Raw genomic sequence first — 18,349 nt, 5'->3', positions numbered from 1 at the left:
TTAAAAACAAAAATAAGTTGTTAAAAACGGATTCTTGGTCTTAATTATGATTCAATGAGGGATTTTCATATATAATACTAGATATGTCCATGGGGTAGGGCAGGGACAGGAAAAATGGAGGTAGCTGTTAGGATTTACAAGATTGAATTTTACAAGCACCTTCCTCAAGATAAAGTCTACTACATTCACCCTATATCCATCTTGATTCGCGCATTTCAAGTCATACATACGAGAACCAAACAAGCGTGGTATGTCAATTTCAAGCTTTGATATTCAAAGAATTCCTGAAATTGAATGATACTATGGTATGCTTAACAGACCTTGCATGTATTACCAACGCAAATTGCGTCCACGTCGAAAATGCCTAAGAATGAAGCTTTCTGCATGAAGAGGATATTTCTTTCTGATCAGACTCTTGATGCACTTCCAATATGAAAAATCAACTAATTCACCATCTTTCCTGACGATGAATAAACACCTTGAGCTTTCATAATCAGGATGATATCTAATCTGCCAAGCACAACAACACCAAAACATCATTGCTGTCATCATTTCAGTTGACAAAGGCATAGAGTATGCATCCAATGCTCAAAATAATTGTAAAGAAAATGGTTCAAAAGTGAAAATGGCACTGCCCCTAAGCAGGGTTTTCTTCTTTTCCAATTTCCCAGAATAAATAACATAAAATCACTTTTCTCATGGCAAGATATTGGAGTTTAAGTCAAGATATAACCCTTTTGGCAGCATCACAAATATAAAATCAGTATAATCAAATATAAAATCAGTATAATCAATTGTAACAGCCCAGCCCACTGTTAGTAGATATTATCTTTTTTGAGCTTTCCCATTTGGGTTTCCTCTCAAGGTTTTAACAACACGCCTAGGAGAGGTTTTCACACCTTTATAGAAAATGTTTCGTTCCCCTCTCCAATCGATGTGGGATCTCCACATTATTATCACTTATCAGAGCCAATGTTTCTCACTGAAGACATTGGGAATTACATGAAGTGTTCTACCTTTTAAACACAGTCAAAAGTCAATTACCAAAAAAATCTACACATTTAGCATAGATTATGAACAGAAGGAACAGTAACTTTCTAATAAATGTTCTGGTCCGCAACAATCTATACGGTGTCAAGTCAAACATTGTAGACAAATAATTTAGGATAAGAAGCTAGTCTAATGTTTCAGCGATCATGACTGATTGAAATCAATCTCATCAATAGTTATAACCAAGATAGTTCATAAGAAGTAATTAAAAAACTTGATTGTGGACATTTAATTCCTTTACCAGGTTCACCACAAAAGAGGCTAGAGTACTTTCATCCAAGGAAATAGAAAAGAGGCTACAGAGTATTATTTGATTAGTCATTCTATTGAATGCAAATGTAAATTCTAAAACAAAGCTAAAAACAAGAGGCATGTACAAATATGGAGAGAGATATACCGTGATATAATCAATCCCACATCCAACCTTCTTCTCATACTTGGGATGATATGGAAGCAACCTTTCGAGAATTGTTTTCTCGTGCTCTGGGCTTAACCTATCCCCAATTTCATATCTGCATATGTTTGATTAAAGATGATTAGCGCGAATGGAGATCAACTCTATGCTAATGAATTCAGGACACGACATATTCTCTATCAGATAATAGGTGCTCCATTAGTTGACATTTACATGATCAAAGCACACAGTCAAGAGTATGTACTGTTGCAACACTCTTCTTTTCTTCAACTTATTAGATACCTAAAGTCATGATTAAATTCGAACAAATTGATTCTAAAATCAATGAACTTTGAAGGGATTAGTTGACATGACTCTTGATTTTAGTTCCCAATCGCTATGGAAATTGATGAAAGTTCCGCAAAAGTTCTATAATTTCAATATCAAGTTAATAGTTCCGTTCACTATCGAGTAACACGTTTTCCATTTGAACAACAAGCTCAAAATTCACTCAAAAACAAAGTAGAATAATCTCAAACTCAATAATAAAATCGAGACACAAACGAATGCTTACTTTCCAGAGTGAAGAACCATCCTCACAAAGGTAACGAGAGGAACAGTATCCTCCAAAATTATGTTCTCCCAATCAACCCAATCCTCTTCCTCGTCATCGTCATCTCCACTCTCCTCGCTGCTCTCTTCATCCTCCGATAATCCAGCCAAGTCCTTCGCCGGCGGAACAACCGGTTTCCGCAGCAAATCGGAGCTACATTCTTCGTGGCTCCGAATTCTACTGCCTTCAGGGCCAGTCTTTAGGGCACGAGTGGATGGATGAAACGACGTCATTAGATGTGTAGGAAAACATAAGATGACTGGTGAAGATTTGAAGAAGCTTGGATTTAGGGAGTGAAAGGGCACAGATGGCGGTGGCTTCAAAACGGACGCAATGGCCATGACCATTCCCTTGTTCAATTGAGACAAGGAGCTTGAATTTGAAACTACTGAGATTGAGATTGTAGCCTACGATTACAGAACATGGTTTTTCTCCCAATTTCTCTGAGAAAACGGAGGAAGAAGAACCATTAACGGTCAGTCACAATATCATGAATCTCATGGACTTGGAGATACTACAGAATTTCTCTTCAATCCGCATCCTCTGGCCTGGCGGGATTGCTGAGCCATATCCGAAGCCTTCCCGTTCGATTTGGAGCCAAACATATAGGCCTTCTATTCAGAGCCCAAGTTCTCAATTTGGGCCCTTATCTGGGCCTTGTATTCTGACCCCAAGTTCTAAATTTGGGACTTTATCTTCCTTGTTGAACCCCAAAGAATATGGGCCTTGTATTCGGAGCCCAATTTCTCGATTTGGGCCTTTATCTTCCTTGTTGAGCCCTAAAAATATGGGCCTTGTATTCTAAGCCCAAGTTCTCAATTTGGGCCTTCATCTTCCTTCTTGAGCCCCAACAATAGAAAGAATAATAACAAATTAAAACATTTATCTGACAGTTTTTTTTTTTTTTCTTTTTTTTTTGGAAGACATTTATGTAACAGTTACCGGATTAAAATTTGGGATTTTATAGGGAAAGGAAAAGGAAGCGCGCGCGAAATAAAAGAGGCGTTGACAGTTAAAAAGCGGCGCCACGGAAACCGAATATTGGGACGGGGAGGCAAAAGATATTTCAGATGGTCAGATAATATCTGCCCGATTCCTCCGCATTAATCAACACTTTGTTGACGTGGCACATGTAGGCCCATTTACACGTGTAAAGCCATGACAACTGTGAAGGTTCTTTTGTCCCCAAACACGGCCTTTCGCTCTCTTCCTAAAGATCTCTCTCCACTGGCCCGCTTCCATTTTTCTTTTCTCCATCTCTCTCTCTCTCGCCATTGCAAATCTGGAGATAATCCTTCATCTTCTTCTGTTTTCATGGAGCTTTTGCCTCCAAATTTAGAGAATCTCAAGCCTAAAGAAACTCGGACCGACTCACTGATCTCTGTATTGGCCATGGACGAGTCAACCGAGGCTCCCCTACAGGACGAATCTTCTAGCCAGGTACTTACCCTACTTTTCTTCTTCACGGTTCCAATTATCTTCGTTTTTGGATGTTTTTGTATTTCGGATTAGGTTTTGCTTATGTGATGTTTCGTATCTTCAATTTCATACTCTGTGCCCGTACTGTTTCTCTATTTTCGTGCTAAAATGAGAACGATGTCGATTAAATAATTGAAAGAGAGAGGAAGTGGAAGAAGATAGTACTGGTCTGGCATTGACTCTCGAGACTGGAGAATTTTTATTTTGTATTTTGTTCGGCTCTGTTTAGATCGGTATTGCTGTTTGTCGATGGAATTTATTGGGCTGTGCAAGAGGTTTGGATCTGTGATCAATTATTCTGGAAACTCAGCGCGAGCTTTGGTTGTCCGGATTTATTATTTATCATTATAATGACTAATAGTAGCGTTTTTCTGTTATTTATTAAGAGAGACCATGAACTTGCCGCGGGAATTGCTGATAATGCGGTTTCGATTTTAGGGCACTCGTATGACGGAGTCTGTACCTTCTGATTGGACCGATGAGAAGCACCATTTGTTCCTTGAATCCATGGAGGCATCTTTTGTCAGCCAGATGTTTGATTCTGCCCATTCAGGTGGTACCGGCTCCGGCAAGGAAAATTCATCATGGACAAAATTGCACGGCCAAAGCCAGGCCGCTTCTCATGTCCACTCGCATGTTGGCCAGGTTCAGTGCCGATTGTTTTTTCTTGATGAATTTTAACTCGTTTCTGATCATGACTTGTGAATGCTCTTTTTGTTATTTTGTTGCTTTCATCTACACAGTTTAAGGTTCTTCGACAAGGCAGCTGGAAGAATGTTAATTTTGAACCAACTGAAGCTCGGCCGAATTTATTGAATGATTACCAGGCTCTCTCGCGCAATCCATGGATACATCACTTCAGAGCTGCTCGCAAAAACAAAAATGTTGCATGTAAAAGTCCAGCCATCAGTTCAAGAAAAAGGAATTTGTTGCCATTTGGAGGAGATAATAATTCAGGACCTATGCGTGCTTGTAACTCTGATTTGTCTCAGCATTATATATACAACAATAAAGGTAGGTCTCTGGGCCTTTGTGCAGATAAATTATCAATATTGAATTGATAAAGTGTGCCTCTCCTTGATTATAATTTAGTTATCACGTTTAAGTTTGCTAGTTAGTAATAATAAATTGGAATATGTTTGATCTGAATCTATTCTTTACTGCCAGAAAGTTCTGAGTTCAAACAAATGATGCGACTGGAGTGAAATTGTTTTATCTATTGTAATCTGCTATGTTCAAGTTCCGACTATGATTTTAATTGCAATTTGTTACTGCAATCATCATGTCGCCTGAATTTTAGATGAGAAAGATCCTTTATGTTGCAGAAGTGTCGGATCAGAACTTTGTTGATGGAGAAAGGGAAGTTGAAAAAGTTGCAAAGGGTAGCAATGATTGCAATACCAAAAGGGTAAAAACTTCAGAAACCAATGATTTGATCAACGACCAGGTAATTCAAATGATATCAACTTAGCTATCATGTCCTTGCTCCAAAATGACAACCACTGTTTTCTTTTAGGTTGTTCCTTAAGTTCCACGAAAAGGAGATGATGCTTAACAAGAATTCTCTTACAGCCAGCAGATAGCTAAATCCATGATTTTCGCCAAGACGGACTTTGTAGACTACTTTTCTAACCCGGGAAAGGCTATAGATGATCAGAGATTGTTGGTGAAGTCTGTAAAATGCTCATTTTGATGCTCTTGGTTTGTCTGTTGATTTAAGTTCTAATACCCTTGAGCGTCTGCAGTTGCGTAGTAATTAGCAAATCAGCAGCTATGGCTTTGACCGGGTAGATGAGTATGGTAATGTAATTCATCAGATGTATAATATATATATATATATATATATAATTTCTTTTGGTACACCAAGGCTATGCATAACACTTGTTCAAGTGTTTTCTCTGCTCTCTTTTTCCAGGGTAACAGATGGCGCAAAATGAAATAATAAGATTTGGAAGTTTATTTGAATTATAGATTTTTATACCATTGATTTCTTTTATCAATTGAAATAGATTTCAATTGAGTTTAATGACATGTGGTTGAGGATTATTATTTACCAAATATTTGTTGGATTAGGTTAAATTTTAAAATTCTCTCTTAAAAATGGTCCGTTATCTCCATTGTCGCCACATACTTTATTGCTCATTTAGAATGGAGATATTAGGTTGGCACTTTTAGGTATTATTTATGGCATGCTTGACAAAATCATGTATCTCGGGTTTGCCTTTTGCCCAAAAAGGAAAAATAGGAAAATCCACTGAAATTGGGTTGTGATCTTTGTCTTTTGTGGACCAAAAAAAATTGGTTTGGAATTTCCTTCCCTAAGTATAGAATTTTAAAAAGTGTGTGGTCAAAGTCCACGTGGCACTTTCGGGTCAAACAATATTCAGGCGCCAAATCAATCACGTGACCCGCTACACGGAGAATCCAAGTCATAGACGGATTCGGTTTGGGTCAGATCCGAGAGTTTCATCGGTATAAAGGGACCGGCAAATTCTTGAATCGCAGAAATCTTCCTCCCATTGTATATACTTGAACGTTTGGATCTTCCGTTCAGAGTCATTTGCCGCGACGAGACGAGAAGATTTGTTTGTGATTTCTATTCGCGTTTTACCCTGATTCTTTTTGCAACTATCGAGGTAGTACCTTTTCTTTGTTTCGTTGAATCGAATCCCTAGGTTTTGAATTGATCTCTTTTCGATTTGTATGTTGTTTGCGAGAGGAGGCGCAAGGTGCATAATCGTTGTTTAAGTTGTGTGATACATTTGCAGGCGTGGGACCACCAGTGACTGCAATGCTGCCGTTTCTGTCTACATCGAAGGTCGGCAAGTCCTTGATTTCGCGTAGACGTGGTATCAGACATGCGATCAAATACGCAAGTTGTAATGCCGAGCCGTGGGAATATCAAAACGTTCGACATGTGAAGTGTATTGCCGGTGTTGAGACCTCGTCGATTCATAGACTGTTTGATAAGGGTCAAAAGATTTTTCCCAGGAGCTTCCATGATATTAGTGCTATACAAAGGAGGCGATTCATTGGCTGTGGAGATGGGGAGGAGGGCGGCGTTCTGTCCAAACAGGATCATAAGATTTCTTCTGGGAACCTTCGTGATATTAGTGCTGGACAAACGAGGCGATTTATTGGCTGTGGAGATGGGCAAGAGGGCGGCGTTCTATCCAAAATTTACGAGGAGAGACGCGTAATGGGGTAAAGAAACAAATTTTCTTCTGCTCATTTATAGCATGCGATTTTCTGCGTTTTGGTTTTATTAGTACAAGAGTTAGCAGCGGAGGAAACATTAATGTGGTAATTTGGATTTGTCTTATCGCTTCCCTGCAAATTTTAGAGGATTGAATTAGCTTTGTTGATAAGGGATTTTATTTATTTCTACAATTTAGAACTTGAAGCGTTTGAGAAAGTTTTGGACTTAGGCTCCTTCCTTTTACGTCTTGATGTTGGCCAATAGAACAGTGATAATTGTTAGTGGTTATTGCTGAGCTAATTACCCCTTTCTGTTTATTATTAGGTATTCTCCGGAGCAGTTATTTGACGTAGTTGCAGCTGTTGACTCGTACCAAGATTTTGTTCCGTGGTGCCAGCGGTCAGAGGTAATCAAAACCTATCCTGATGGATCATTTGATGCTGAATTGGAGATTGGCTTCAAATTTCTTGTTGAGAGTTACACTTCACATGTAGAGATTCAAAGACCGAAGTCTGTGAAGGTAATAACCTTATCCAAAATTTATGATGATTTTCTCATTCTGAATTGGTAACTCATTTAGCTAGCTAGTGGTGATATTGACTTGGTGTACACGTATTAGAACCAAGGATTTTAGGGTGTCTCGTTTGTATTTGTGTTGTTTCACTGATTGTACACATGATGTGATGGATGTTTAAAAGGATAAAAAAACTAGGAGAGATTAGGCGGCCTAGATTTTATTCCACATCTTCCAGTATTATAAGAAATTAAATCTGTGTGATTTCGTAAACCATTAATAACTCATATATATCAGGTCTTAGAATCTTAACTGGAAGCACCAAGCTTTAATTGCATATAGACTTAGGTTTAGAAAAGGTGAGACACATTGCTTTACAAGCTGCATGGTTGTGCTTTACCAACTTTAGATCATGACTTCACACGTTTACTTCACATGCCTGGTTGTGATTTGGTTCCACACGTAATTGTATCTTCTTCCATGCATAAGAAGGAAAACTTGTTTATGTTTTTTTAGACATGGTAAGATAATTTAAACTGCACAAGGAGGAAAAAGAACAGCAAAGCATATGGTGTAAGAAATCTGGGCATATTGATATTAATAACAGGGAAAGATTGTTTTTACATTGTGTTTGCAACATTTCATTGGTACATTGAAGTTGTTGCTGACACATCGTTGTATCTAGAATATTGGAACACACATGAAAAGATATCATGGAAATTTCATCATAAGCTATCTTTTCTAGTTGCAGGCAGCAGTGTGCAGTGTTGTCTTTTAAGTGTTTTAAGTAGGTAGTGTGCGCTCTCTTATCCTGAGAGACGGTGCTTAGTATTGTAGTATTGTAAATTGGACTTGGGAAATTGGTTGACAATCTTTATTGAATGTGGAAAAAAATAACAGAATTTTAGAGGCTGGGCTACTTTTCTTCATGCTTTCACTCACACCATATGAGCTAGCACACTCCACCCAATGGAGTCTCCACCTAACTCTTTTGTTTTATTGTTTCTCTCCACCCTCCCCTCCTTTATCTTTTTCTTTTTGTAATGTTCTTGTGAGATCCCACATCGGCTGGGGAGGAGAATGAAACACCCTTTATAAGGGTGTGGAAACCTCTCCCTAGCAGACGCGTTTTAAAGCCTTGAGGAGAAATCCGAAAGGGAAAGCCCAAAGAAGATAATATTTGCTAGCGGTGGGCTTGGGCCATTACAAATGGTATTAGACACCGGGCGATGTACCAGCGAGGAGGCCCTTCCCCTAAGGGGGGTAGACACGAGGCGGTATGCCAACAAGGACGCTAGCCCCAAACGGGGCCCACATTGACTGGAGAAAGGAACTGTGTCAGGGCCTTGAAAGGGGGTGGATTGTGAGATCCCACATAGGTTGGGGAGGAGAACTAAACACCCTTTATAAGGGTGTGGAAACCTCTCCCTAGCATACGCGTTTTAGAGTCTTGAGGGGAAGCCCGAAAAGGAAAGCCCATAGAGGACAATATCTGCTAGCAGTGGACTTGAGGCGTTGAAGTTCTTCTCTCTTTTCCAAATCTTTCTCTACAAGTCCTAAAGTTTAACTCATGCGCCGTTCAATTTGTCCATCTTTTGTGAACGATAAAAATAATGTATAGGTTTTCAGAGGTTTGGCTATTAACCAGAATGTTTCACTCCTGCACTCACATCATTAGGGCAAGCACACTCCTTCCTCCAATAGAGTCTCCATTTCCTTTATTCACTTTGTTCTCCCCTAAACACCTGTTTTTATTATTGATTGATTACTAATAAGTCATTTTGGATTGGGTGGGACTAGTGGTCATAAGGGCCTCGTGGAAATAAGAGGGTTGAGTTTGCCTAGGGGTCATGAGGGCCTTATGGGGATAGGATTTATCCTAGATGTGTTTTCTGTCGACCAAATGTAGTAGGATTTGATGGTTGTCAGTGAGATTAGCAAGGTGTTAGGATTTGATGGTTGTGAGTGTGATTAGCAAGGTGTGCGCAAGCTGGCATAAATACTTATCAATATCAAAAGAAAAAAGGAATATGGTCATTTTCTTAATTAATGAATCAATAATGTTCTTCAGTTCATAGTTTCGTTACTATTTATTCTTGTGTTAATGTGCATATCAGCCTAAAATATTAACATTTATATTTAAAACAATTATTTAATTTGACATTTTCATCTTGATTGTTCAAACTACTGATGTTTAGTAGGCATTGCTCTGATTGTCTTGATTCCTCTTTCAACTTGCAGACAACAGTATCTCAGAGCACGCTGTTTGATCACTTGATAAATATTTGGGAGTTCCAACCGGGACCAGTTCCAGGGACTTGCAACCTCTACTTTTTAGTAGATTTTAAGTTCCAGTCACCCCTGTATCGACAGGTAGAGCTTTCTCCCTCATAGCATCCTTTCAAATTACAAATTTCAATTATAGCGTAGGCATTCGCATTGGGCAGGAATGCAACGGACTCCTGTAGAAGTCTAGTTATGAGTCTCTGACTTTTCGCTCTAAAATGAAGTGTTAATGATTAACAATGGAGCCTCCTTTGCATTGTGCTTACCTGTGGTAGGATTAGGTTTCCCAAGCCGATCCTTCTCTAACTTTGATAGAGAGGCCTAAACTATATTCCTCAATTTTGGACATGTGACTTGATGAAATGCCAGCTGTGTAAAACACGTGAACTGGCAATAATTATCTGAACCTGTTGTGTGCTTGAAAACTGATCTTTTATCAACTTTATTTTGAAATCTTACCTCGATTAGAGCCTGTAGCTTCTTTAAACAAAAATCAATGATATTAACTGATTCTGTGGTTCTGTTTATCTCTTTTTGTAACTTCCATTTTTTTTTTACCCAATGAATCCAGGGTTGGGATCTGTGTTGAATATGCTCTGTTTTATATTGCCCGCTGTTTGTCACCAAATGTTCTCTTACAGCCTAGCATTTCAATATCTCATATGGCATTTATTTTCAGGTGGCCTCGGTGTTCTTTAAGGAGGTTGTCTCAAAACTGGTTGGTTCATTCAATGATCGCTGCCGATTGATTTATGGACCAGGGGTTGCAGTCCTTGAAAATTCATACGGCCAAAGAGCTTAAATTCGTTGAATTTTTCATTAGATCTATCATTTAGCTGAGAAGATTTAACAAGGATTAAGTTAGCAGGTTGGAATCCTGACAGAGAGCAGATACGGAATTAGGGGAAGGGGTATCAATAAATTTGATTGATTAATGGCATTACTTGTGGGTACCTTGCAGCCAGCTTGCTTATTTTGCTGTCCACCCATCAAAGGACATCTTAACCATTTTGATGCATTTACGTTCCTTTTCTTTTTTGTTCTTGTGCATGCTCACGTTTTTTGGTTTAATACTTAGGAGTATGAATCGACACATTTATGGGTGTTGTTTCTTGTTAGAACGGGTCACATGCTGGTAGGGAAAATATTATTTCAAGTTTTAGGATATGTTTCAGGTTTCATCCGTACATATGAATCAATTTTCAAACCATTGGAGTTTGAATGATGCCCATATTGGTTAATTCTCATTTTCAACAGCTTTGCAGATTAGTCCTTTTACTTTTAAATTTTCATTATAGCCCCATATTCCATTAATTTAGATTTACCGAGAATGCCAAAGCTTATGGGAGACGAGATGAGATGTTTAACAGGAAAAATTATTTAGGTTTGGTTGGATAATTATTTGGTTTTTAGTTTTTAGTTTTTTAAAACAAATTTATAAATACTATTGAAGTATAATAATAAAATTAAAGTTAAAACACGTGGAATAAAATATAATTTGGCTTAGAAACGCACATTTCCTTTCACCCACTCCCATGACTAGACTAACAATGATGAAAGGGACCAACTACAGCTCAGCTAGTACAACCAATTTTCACATTTCCTTTCCTCAACCATACGATTCAGTAGGGCCCAATCGGAGGTGTTCTGGGCCAGCTCAAACATTTGGGCCGGGCCCTTCACTCATACACTACTTTAGGATCTTGTGGGCCTATTGCTTCTGTTCCTTTTGATGTGCCTTGTCTCATCTTATTTCTTTTTTCACTACTTTTTCTTATTTGGAATAATAATAATAATAATAAAAGAAAAATATCTGTAGAAATTGTCGAATGATTTAATTTGGGTATTGGATTGGATGACATATTATAAAAGATGGAAGTGATCTCAAATCTCGAGTGAGTTGGGTGTGGAAGGCCAAGGCCTTTGGAGCACCATATCCAATAATTCATTCACTTTCAGAGATACTCTCTTCCAGCTGGATCTGATCTGTGCCCAACAAATTATGAACTGGGTCCCTTCCCCTTCCCCTTCTCTTTCTTCTCCTACCTACGAATCCATATATGTTCATAGCATATGAATGAACTCACATGTTCCAATTTGGGGGAGAAGAAGAAGGAACCACTGCATTGTGTAATTATGCATTTCTCTCCTCCAAACATTTTTAATAATGGGACCTTACTGTCTGCTCAAACATACAGAATACTCTCCTCTCCCATTAATTGCCTTCTACATTATCTGCTACAAATATACTGTGCTCTATCACTATATCAAACCCATGTGCTACACCCTATTATTTCACTTTCATATTAAACATCAAACGTAGAATGAGATAGATGGAGAAAGTAATTGTATTAAACCGTTAATTAACTAGATTTTGACGGCGTATTGATGTGACCGATAGCGAACGAATGACCGGAAAGAGATGTAAATTAAAATTAGCATAGTGGAGGGGCAGAATTTAAAATAAGAAAAAGATGGGGGTGGTGGAGTGTTATACACAGGAATATTATGAAACAAAACATTGTGGGATTGTCATCATATGGTTATCCACTCCTTTCTTCTTTTTTTCATAAAATTAAATTATTTATATTTAAGCTAAGTACAAATTCCACCTAGATATTAGACAATGTAACTCTAATTTATTTTAATACTGACCGTATATTTAGGTCATAATCATTATATTAATTCATTGTTTCAATTCAAATGAAAGTATATAGATTTGTATCTCTAAAGTTTATACTTTTTATTCTTTAAATTACTATCACGATAACTTATATTTGCAATTGTGAATGATATAATATACTTTAAAATATATCCTCCATTTTTTTTTATCTATGGACCTTATTTAAAATGATAAATTTTAATGTTGTTGACTTAGTTTTATTAAATTATATCCATTACATGGGATTTCATAAAATTTTGAATTTATTTTAACCCAAAAAAAGAACCGATGGATGTTAAGGAAATTAATTATAAGAATATAATTATATTGTTTATTTATTATTATTATTGGCAATTATTGGACTATTTATGAAATATCTTATTCATCGTCGGACATGCTTTTTGAACTCCTTTTTTTTTTTTTTAATATATAAATAGACCACCCTTCAAATCAATATCCACAACTCAAAATCTTTGACTTTATTCTTTATACGGAGATTAAAAAGATTTTTCTTTTTAAGGAAATAAGTGGATTTCTTTGAGCTTATACTCGTGAAAATATATATTTATTTATTTATTTAATGTGCTGTTAATTTATTAAGTAATTATTAAATAGGATTAAGTTAATGATGATATATAAAATAAAATAAAATAAAAAAAGATTAGGGAGATGAAAATGTGAGAGAGAGTAGTAGTAGTAGGTAGCGTTGGAGAGCTGGAGAGAGGAGCCCAAAAGGAGATCCAGTTTGAGATTCTTGTGGGCACGAGGTTCAGTTTTCTCGACACGTGTGGAAGTTGGGCCCATAGGCCCAGTACAAAAGCATATCAACCTTCATCATTTCCCGAATCCCTCTTTTTCTGTGTGTTACCCCCAAAATCGTGTAACTTCCATTTCCATTTCCAATTCCAATTCCACTTCATCCTTCAACTCATATCTCCACCTAACCAACTCTCGCTTCTCTTCAAACACCCCATCTTAAATTCAGCATATATTATCTTTTAATCTTTTTCTTTTAAAATTTTAAAAATTGTTGATGGACTAAGTTTTAAAATCCATCTATTTGGGACAGATATGTATTGTTCTTGATAGCACACCATTTGATATCTAATTTCATTTATAACAATTCAAACTCACCGCTAGCAAATATTATCTTTTTTGGACGGTTACAATTCCACACGTGTCACTATAACAGTCCTACTGCACGCGCACCCACCCACCCTCCTCGTTTCTTCACTCCAATAACTCTCCCATCCTATTTTTTTTTTCAAACCCTTCCTTATTTACCAATATTTATTGTTTCTAGAAGCTATAAATATAAATTGAAACTCACATTTTTTTAATTATTATATATATATATATTTTTACTTGAAAAGAAGAAAAGAAATGGGGGATGGACCACAAGGGATGCTTGACAAGTCGTGAGAAAAATCCAACTGGCAGATAGGATGGTGTTGGTGGAAGGCATTTGCAATTAGAAGTTAAGGAGGTACGCTATAGATAGGGTCCACGTCGCTCGGAGATTTCCACGTGGAGCCCTAAATTGCCTTTGTCGTACACGTCTACAACTAGGGCCCAACCAAAACAGCAAATCAATTATTCATAAACTCAAAGAACTCAAACGACGTCGTTATCGAAGATCTTAAGAATTCCACTCCATCCTCCCCCACACGTGAGCTGGATACCAATTCCCACCACAAAACCTCATCCATAAAAATACCCAACTTTCACATGTCAATTCCTTTCTAAATTCAGAATCCACCCCCCCCCCCCCCCCTTCTTTTAGTATAAATTAACGAATTTCAAGACTTTAATATCAATATACATAAATAATAATAATAATAATAAAATCAATAAAACTATAGTTAATTTAAATATAAATAATAAAACTTATCAATGACCATTTAAATAAAAGTATCACATACTCACTTTTTATAATTTCCGTGAGATTATGGATTTAATATCGTTTTTAGTAATTATTAAATTCTATTTCATAATCGTTATGGTTACTATATAAAATTAAATTCAATTATTTTTTAAGCTACTAAGTAATTTTTCTATATTATAATACAATTATTAGTTCATATTTATGTTTCCACATCCCTTAGATTATTTAGCTCTAAGAGATACAATTAGGATTAAGGCGGCCCCACGTCCATATCACGTGACTACATTCACCCCCTCTTGTCATTTTTTTTTTTTTTCAAGAAACATTATTCATTTTTTGGATTAATTTCCAAAAAATAAAACATTATCAATATTAATGTCACATACCATAAAAATAATAAGATTATGAATAATATGGAGAGGTAAAGATTATTATTGTTAAGACTAATGGTGGAGTATCATAAATAGTAGAAATGAGAAATGGGCACGTGGGATTGGTACGTGGAAGACAAGCTAGAAACACATGACATGCACGAAAAGAGGAACGTAACGGATTGTGTATTAATGGCCATGACATCCACATTCACTGTTCCCTAACTCACAAGTCAACTCAAAACTGTTTTTCTTCTTAGTATATCCAATTAACATTATATTATTTCAACAACTTTTATTTTTTTCCTAGTAACGCTCTTAAATTTTTTTGGTGGATTACACACGTGGACATTAAATTTTAATGCAGTTAAAAATGAAAAGTGACAAGTAAGTAACATCACCTCACCCGGGGGAGTGGTAAAAAAAGTATTAATAATTTTTATAATTTAAAAAAGGTGAATCATTTCCACGGTGGATTGTCGTTTGGAGACAGAATGTAACAGACCATGAAAAGTTTGGTAACAACATTAAAATCCAAGGTCTTGTCTTGTATCATCTATGTTATATAATTTTAAATATACATATATATATATATATATATATATATTTATATTTGTCCCCATGTTATTGGATGTTTAAAATCTTGCCATTTCTATATAGTTTGGTTCTCTGCATCATGTTCACTTAATTTTTCCTCTGCGCTCTGTATAAAACCCCCCTGCTTCTCAGAGAACCACTGTAATTACAAACAAGAATAAAATTGTGTTTAACCAATTTCAGAGAGAAAGTGTGGGCGGAAACAACTGCAAGAAGGGGGAGTAAATGGGTGTAATTTTTGCATCTCTTTTGCTATTTTTTCTCATTGTATTGTCGTATATTTATTTAAACAGAAACAAGAGGGCAGGCATTAGAGATGGAGCTAAGCTCCCTCCTGGTTCTTTAGGCTGGCCTTATATTGGAGAAACCCTTCAGCTCTATTCTCAAGACCCTGATTTGTTCTTCGCCGCCAAACAGAAAAGGTTGCGGTTTTTTGTTTAGTTTTGAACGTCTTGTTTGCTAAGGTGGGTTGGTGCTGACTTGTACGTGGTTTGTTTGTTTTTTTAGGTATGGGGAGATTTTTAAGACGCATATACTTGGATGTCCTTGTGTGATGTTGGCTAGCCCCGAGGCGGCGAGGTTCGTGCTGGTGACACAAGCTCATTTGTTTAACCCTACTTACCCCAAAAGCAAAGAGCGTTTGATCGGCCCATCTGCCTTGTTTTATCACCAAGGTGACTATCATTGCCGCCTTAGGAAGCTGGTTCAGAACTCTCTTTCTTTGGATGTCATCCGGAGCCTGGTCCCCGATATCGACTCCGTAACTACCTCCGCTCTCCACTCCTGGACCGGTGCCCACCTTGTCAACACTTTTCATGAAATGAAAAAGGTTGGTTTGGTTTGGTTTGGTTTGGTTTCTTTTTAGTCCTGGGCCGTATAGTTATTGGGTCGGTCAGTTTTTTAAGTCTTGAAATTTGTGTTGTTTAGATATCCTTTGAAGTTGGGATATTGGCCATTTTTGGGCATTTAGAAGCTGCCTACAAAGAGGACCTGAAAAAAAACTACAGCATTTTGGACGCTGGCTACAATTCATTCCCCACCAACATTCCTGGAACTCCATACAAAAAGGCACTCTCAGTAAGTTAAAACCTAATGAGAAGATGGAAAATTATTATATTACATATATTTATTTATGTTAAATTAGTTGTCCCCTTGGACAGGCTAGAAAGCGGCTAAGTAAAATCTTAGGTGATATAATCCACGAAAGGAGGGAGAAGAAGGTGGGGAAGAAGGATCTTTTGGGGTGCTTTCTGAACTCCATAGATGAAGAAGGTGAAGCTATAAGCGATGCCCAAATAGAAGATAACATAATTGGGGTGCTTTTTGCGGCTCAAGACACCACAGCCAGTGTCATGACTTGGGTCGTCAAGTACCTTTATGACCAACCCAAGCTTCTTCAAACGCTAAAGGTGAGTAGTTATTTACCCTTAAAAAAAAGTAATTTTTTGAATTCAAAATCATGATTATTTGTTTAAAAAATAATTTATTTATTTTTTTTTTTTTTCCGTTTAGAAAGAGCAACAGGAAATTTTAGAGTTCAACTACGAGAAAAATCAACCGTTGAATTGGGTTCAGACAAGAAACATGCCCATGAGTTATAAGGTAAGTAAATTTATGGTAACCCATCTACTTAAATTTAGTGGTGATTAAGATGGAAGATTTAGGCATAAATTTGTATTTTATTAGATGTTTAATTGATAAATTCAGGTAGTATTGGAGAGCTTAAGGATGGCGAGCATTATATCATTCACATTCAGGGAGGCTGTAGCTGACGTGGAATACAAAGGTAAGGGAATAGAGCCAAAAAGAGAGTCGTTGATGGAAGCTTTTATTTTATATATATAATTTTAAAATAATAAAATGATTTGAGTTTGTGAAATGACGTGGAATAGGGTATTTGATTCCAAAAGGTTGGAAAGTGATGCCTTTGTTTCGAAACATCCATCACAGTCCCGAATATTTTGCCGAACCTCACAAATTCGACCCTTCTAGATTTGAGGTAAATTAAATTTTTAATATTAATTTTGGTGTATAATGGATAATTAAATAATAATTAGGGAAAATATGGGCGTTTCAAATTTCAGGTTGCACCGAAACCCAATACGTTCATGCCATTTGGCAGTGGAGTTCATACCTGCCCAGGGAATGAGCTTGCCAAGCTGGAGATCTTGATCCTGATTCATCATCTAGTCACCAAATTCAGGTACTGAAATTTGAAAACTGTTTTATACTTTTTTGAGTAATTATTTAAATTATTTATCTTTTGCTGAGTTGGCAGGTGGGAATTAGTTGGTTCGCAAAACGGGGTTCAGCATAGTCCGTTTCCCGTTCCCTTTCAAGGCCTTCCAGCACGATTTTGGAATATAGCCCACCACAACACCGTACATACCAAAATGGACCCGAACTAAGTGGACCAATCTTCCACCCAATAGCTAAACCCAAGCCCGAGTCCAAATACAAGTCCAAGCTCAAGCCCACCTTCTTTTTTTATTTTCAGCTTTTCTTATAATTAGGCCAGTCTTTTTTTTTTTTTTTTTTTTTTTTTTTTTTTTTTTTTTTTTTTTTTTTTTTTTTTCACAAAGGCGGCAATATGTCCTCTACTTGTACGCGGTCGTTTGAAGAATTGATTTTCTCATACGGAGCTTTCGTTCAATAGTAATATTAATTATTCAGTATATATATATATATATATATATATTCAAGTAAAGTTAGATTTACTTTCATGAAATTATTTTTTTTAATATGAAAATAAAAAACTTTACACGTGAGTTTTTAAGGTAATATTAAAGACAAAACTACAAATTATTGTTTAAGTAAGACAACTATATATACCGACATACAAATATAGAGGTCCTACATTATTTATTATCTTTTAAATTAGAGACGTCCATATTACTCGTGGAGTTGGAGACTTGTTGGAACAGAAAGAGATTTCCATGTTTAGACTGTAAACAAGAGAGAGAGGAACATTATTTATTCGTATGATAAATTGTGTTGGTGACGAAATCACATTTCCACCCTACTTAATATATATACCTTATATATATATATATTAAAAAGATAAAATAATTAAATTTGAAATCATGATGGTAATATTTAGTATAAGGTGTATATATTTTTTTTTTATCGTTTTATATATTATGATGTAATATTAAAATTTAAATATTTAAAAAATAGGCCTGTAAAATATTATATACCAAAGAAACATGATTTTTTTTTTTACCAATTTTTAATAAAAGTTATATTAAAAAAAAATTAGAGTAATTATTTTTAAAAGAATAACAAATAAGAACTTTTTT

At 36.3% G+C, this 18,349-nt stretch overlaps 4 protein-coding genes across 5 annotated transcripts; 3 read left to right on the top strand and 1 right to left on the bottom strand.

The window, feature by feature from the left end:
• Positions 1 to 108: 108 nt before the first annotated feature.
• On the bottom strand, positions 109 to 2,619 carry LOC111788390 (protein DCL homolog, chloroplastic). The gene is made up of 3 exons (XM_023668720.2): positions 2,019 to 2,619; positions 1,448 to 1,562; positions 109 to 510 (listed from the first exon to the last, which is right to left on the bottom strand). Exons 1-3 carry the CDS (start codon positions 2,402 to 2,404, stop codon positions 331 to 333), a joined length of 681 nt encoding a protein of 226 aa, XP_023524488.2. The 5' UTR covers positions 2,405 to 2,619; the 3' UTR covers positions 109 to 330.
• Positions 2,620 to 3,257: 638 nt separating this feature from the next.
• On the top strand, positions 3,258 to 5,396 carry LOC111788927 (cold-regulated protein 27). Of its 2 annotated transcripts, none has more exons than XM_023669508.2 (5): positions 3,258 to 3,497; positions 3,975 to 4,181; positions 4,280 to 4,550; positions 4,862 to 4,983; positions 5,053 to 5,396. In XM_023669508.2, the coding sequence occupies exons 1-5, from the start codon at positions 3,372 to 3,374 to the stop codon at positions 5,062 to 5,064; spliced, it is 738 nt and encodes a 245-aa protein (XP_023525276.2). In that variant the 5' UTR covers positions 3,258 to 3,371; the 3' UTR covers positions 5,065 to 5,396. The 2 variants fall into 2 exon arrangements, with proteins under 2 accessions (XP_023525276.2, XP_023525277.2); XM_023669509.2 differs by having other exon boundaries at positions 3,357 to 3,497; positions 3,923 to 4,181.
• Positions 5,397 to 6,008: 612 nt separating this feature from the next.
• Positions 6,009 to 10,789, top strand: LOC111787720 (uncharacterized). The gene is made up of 5 exons (XM_023667751.2): positions 6,009 to 6,172; positions 6,305 to 6,740; positions 7,060 to 7,255; positions 9,491 to 9,622; positions 10,215 to 10,789. The coding sequence occupies exons 2-5, from the start codon at positions 6,328 to 6,330 to the stop codon at positions 10,335 to 10,337; spliced, it is 864 nt and encodes a 287-aa protein (XP_023523519.2). The 5' UTR covers positions 6,009 to 6,172; positions 6,305 to 6,327; the 3' UTR covers positions 10,338 to 10,789.
• A 4,328-nt stretch (positions 10,790 to 15,117) lies between these two features.
• On the top strand, positions 15,118 to 17,631 carry LOC111788762 (abscisic acid 8'-hydroxylase CYP707A1). The gene is made up of 9 exons (XM_023669253.2): positions 15,118 to 15,472; positions 15,558 to 15,879; positions 15,978 to 16,127; positions 16,211 to 16,459; positions 16,563 to 16,652; positions 16,758 to 16,836; positions 16,943 to 17,049; positions 17,135 to 17,253; positions 17,329 to 17,631. The coding sequence occupies exons 1-9, from the start codon at positions 15,276 to 15,278 to the stop codon at positions 17,456 to 17,458; spliced, it is 1,443 nt and encodes a 480-aa protein (XP_023525021.2). The 5' UTR covers positions 15,118 to 15,275; the 3' UTR covers positions 17,459 to 17,631.
• Positions 17,632 to 18,349: the final 718 nt, after the last annotated feature.

Source organism: Cucurbita pepo, chromosome 2, assembly GCF_057944985.1.
Source record: "Cucurbita pepo subsp. pepo isolate OVF chromosome 2, ASM5794498v1, whole genome shotgun sequence".
In the NCBI taxonomy this organism is placed as follows: Eukaryota; Viridiplantae; Streptophyta; class Magnoliopsida; order Cucurbitales; family Cucurbitaceae; genus Cucurbita; species Cucurbita pepo.
Note: the sequence above shows the minus strand (reverse complement) of the source record. Positions and strands in the feature narration are given on the sequence as shown.

What these genes read in the sequence shown, in the direction of transcription:
- LOC111787720 (XM_023667751.2), top strand. Translation starts at nt 6,328, where the DNA reads ATGCTGCCGTTTCTGTCTACATCGAAGGTCGGCAAGTCCTTGATTTCG. An exon ending in GAGGAGAGACGCGTAATGGG is followed by an intron (nt 6,741 to 7,059) that starts GTAAAGAAACAA and finishes GTTTATTATTAG; the next exon opens with GTATTCTCCGGAGCAGTTAT. An exon ending in AGTCACCCCTGTATCGACAG is followed by an intron (nt 9,623 to 10,214) that starts GTAGAGCTTTCT and finishes ATTTATTTTCAG; the next exon opens with GTGGCCTCGGTGTTCTTTAA.
- LOC111788927 (XM_023669508.2), top strand. Translation starts at nt 3,372, where the DNA reads ATGGAGCTTTTGCCTCCAAATTTAGAGAATCTCAAGCCTAAAGAAACT. An exon ending in AGGACGAATCTTCTAGCCAG is followed by an intron (nt 3,498 to 3,974) that starts GTACTTACCCTA and finishes TTTCGATTTTAG; the next exon opens with GGCACTCGTATGACGGAGTC. An exon ending in TCCACTCGCATGTTGGCCAG is followed by an intron (nt 4,182 to 4,279) that starts GTTCAGTGCCGA and finishes TCATCTACACAG; the next exon opens with TTTAAGGTTCTTCGACAAGG.
- LOC111788762 (XM_023669253.2), top strand. Translation starts at nt 15,276, where the DNA reads ATGGGTGTAATTTTTGCATCTCTTTTGCTATTTTTTCTCATTGTATTG. An exon ending in TTCGCCGCCAAACAGAAAAG is followed by an intron (nt 15,473 to 15,557) that starts GTTGCGGTTTTT and finishes TTGTTTTTTTAG; the next exon opens with GTATGGGGAGATTTTTAAGA. An exon ending in AGCTGACGTGGAATACAAAG is followed by an intron (nt 16,837 to 16,942) that starts GTAAGGGAATAG and finishes GACGTGGAATAG; the next exon opens with GGTATTTGATTCCAAAAGGT.
- LOC111788390 (XM_023668720.2), bottom strand. Translation starts at nt 2,404, where the DNA reads ATGGTCATGGCCATTGCGTCCGTTTTGAAGCCACCGCCATCTGTGCCC. An exon ending in ATGGTTCTTCACTCTGGAAA is followed by an intron (nt 1,563 to 2,018) that starts GTAAGCATTCGT and finishes AAACATATGCAG; the next exon opens with ATATGAAATTGGGGATAGGT. An exon ending in GTGGGATTGATTATATCACG is followed by an intron (nt 511 to 1,447) that starts GTATATCTCTCT and finishes TGTGCTTGGCAG; the next exon opens with ATTAGATATCATCCTGATTA.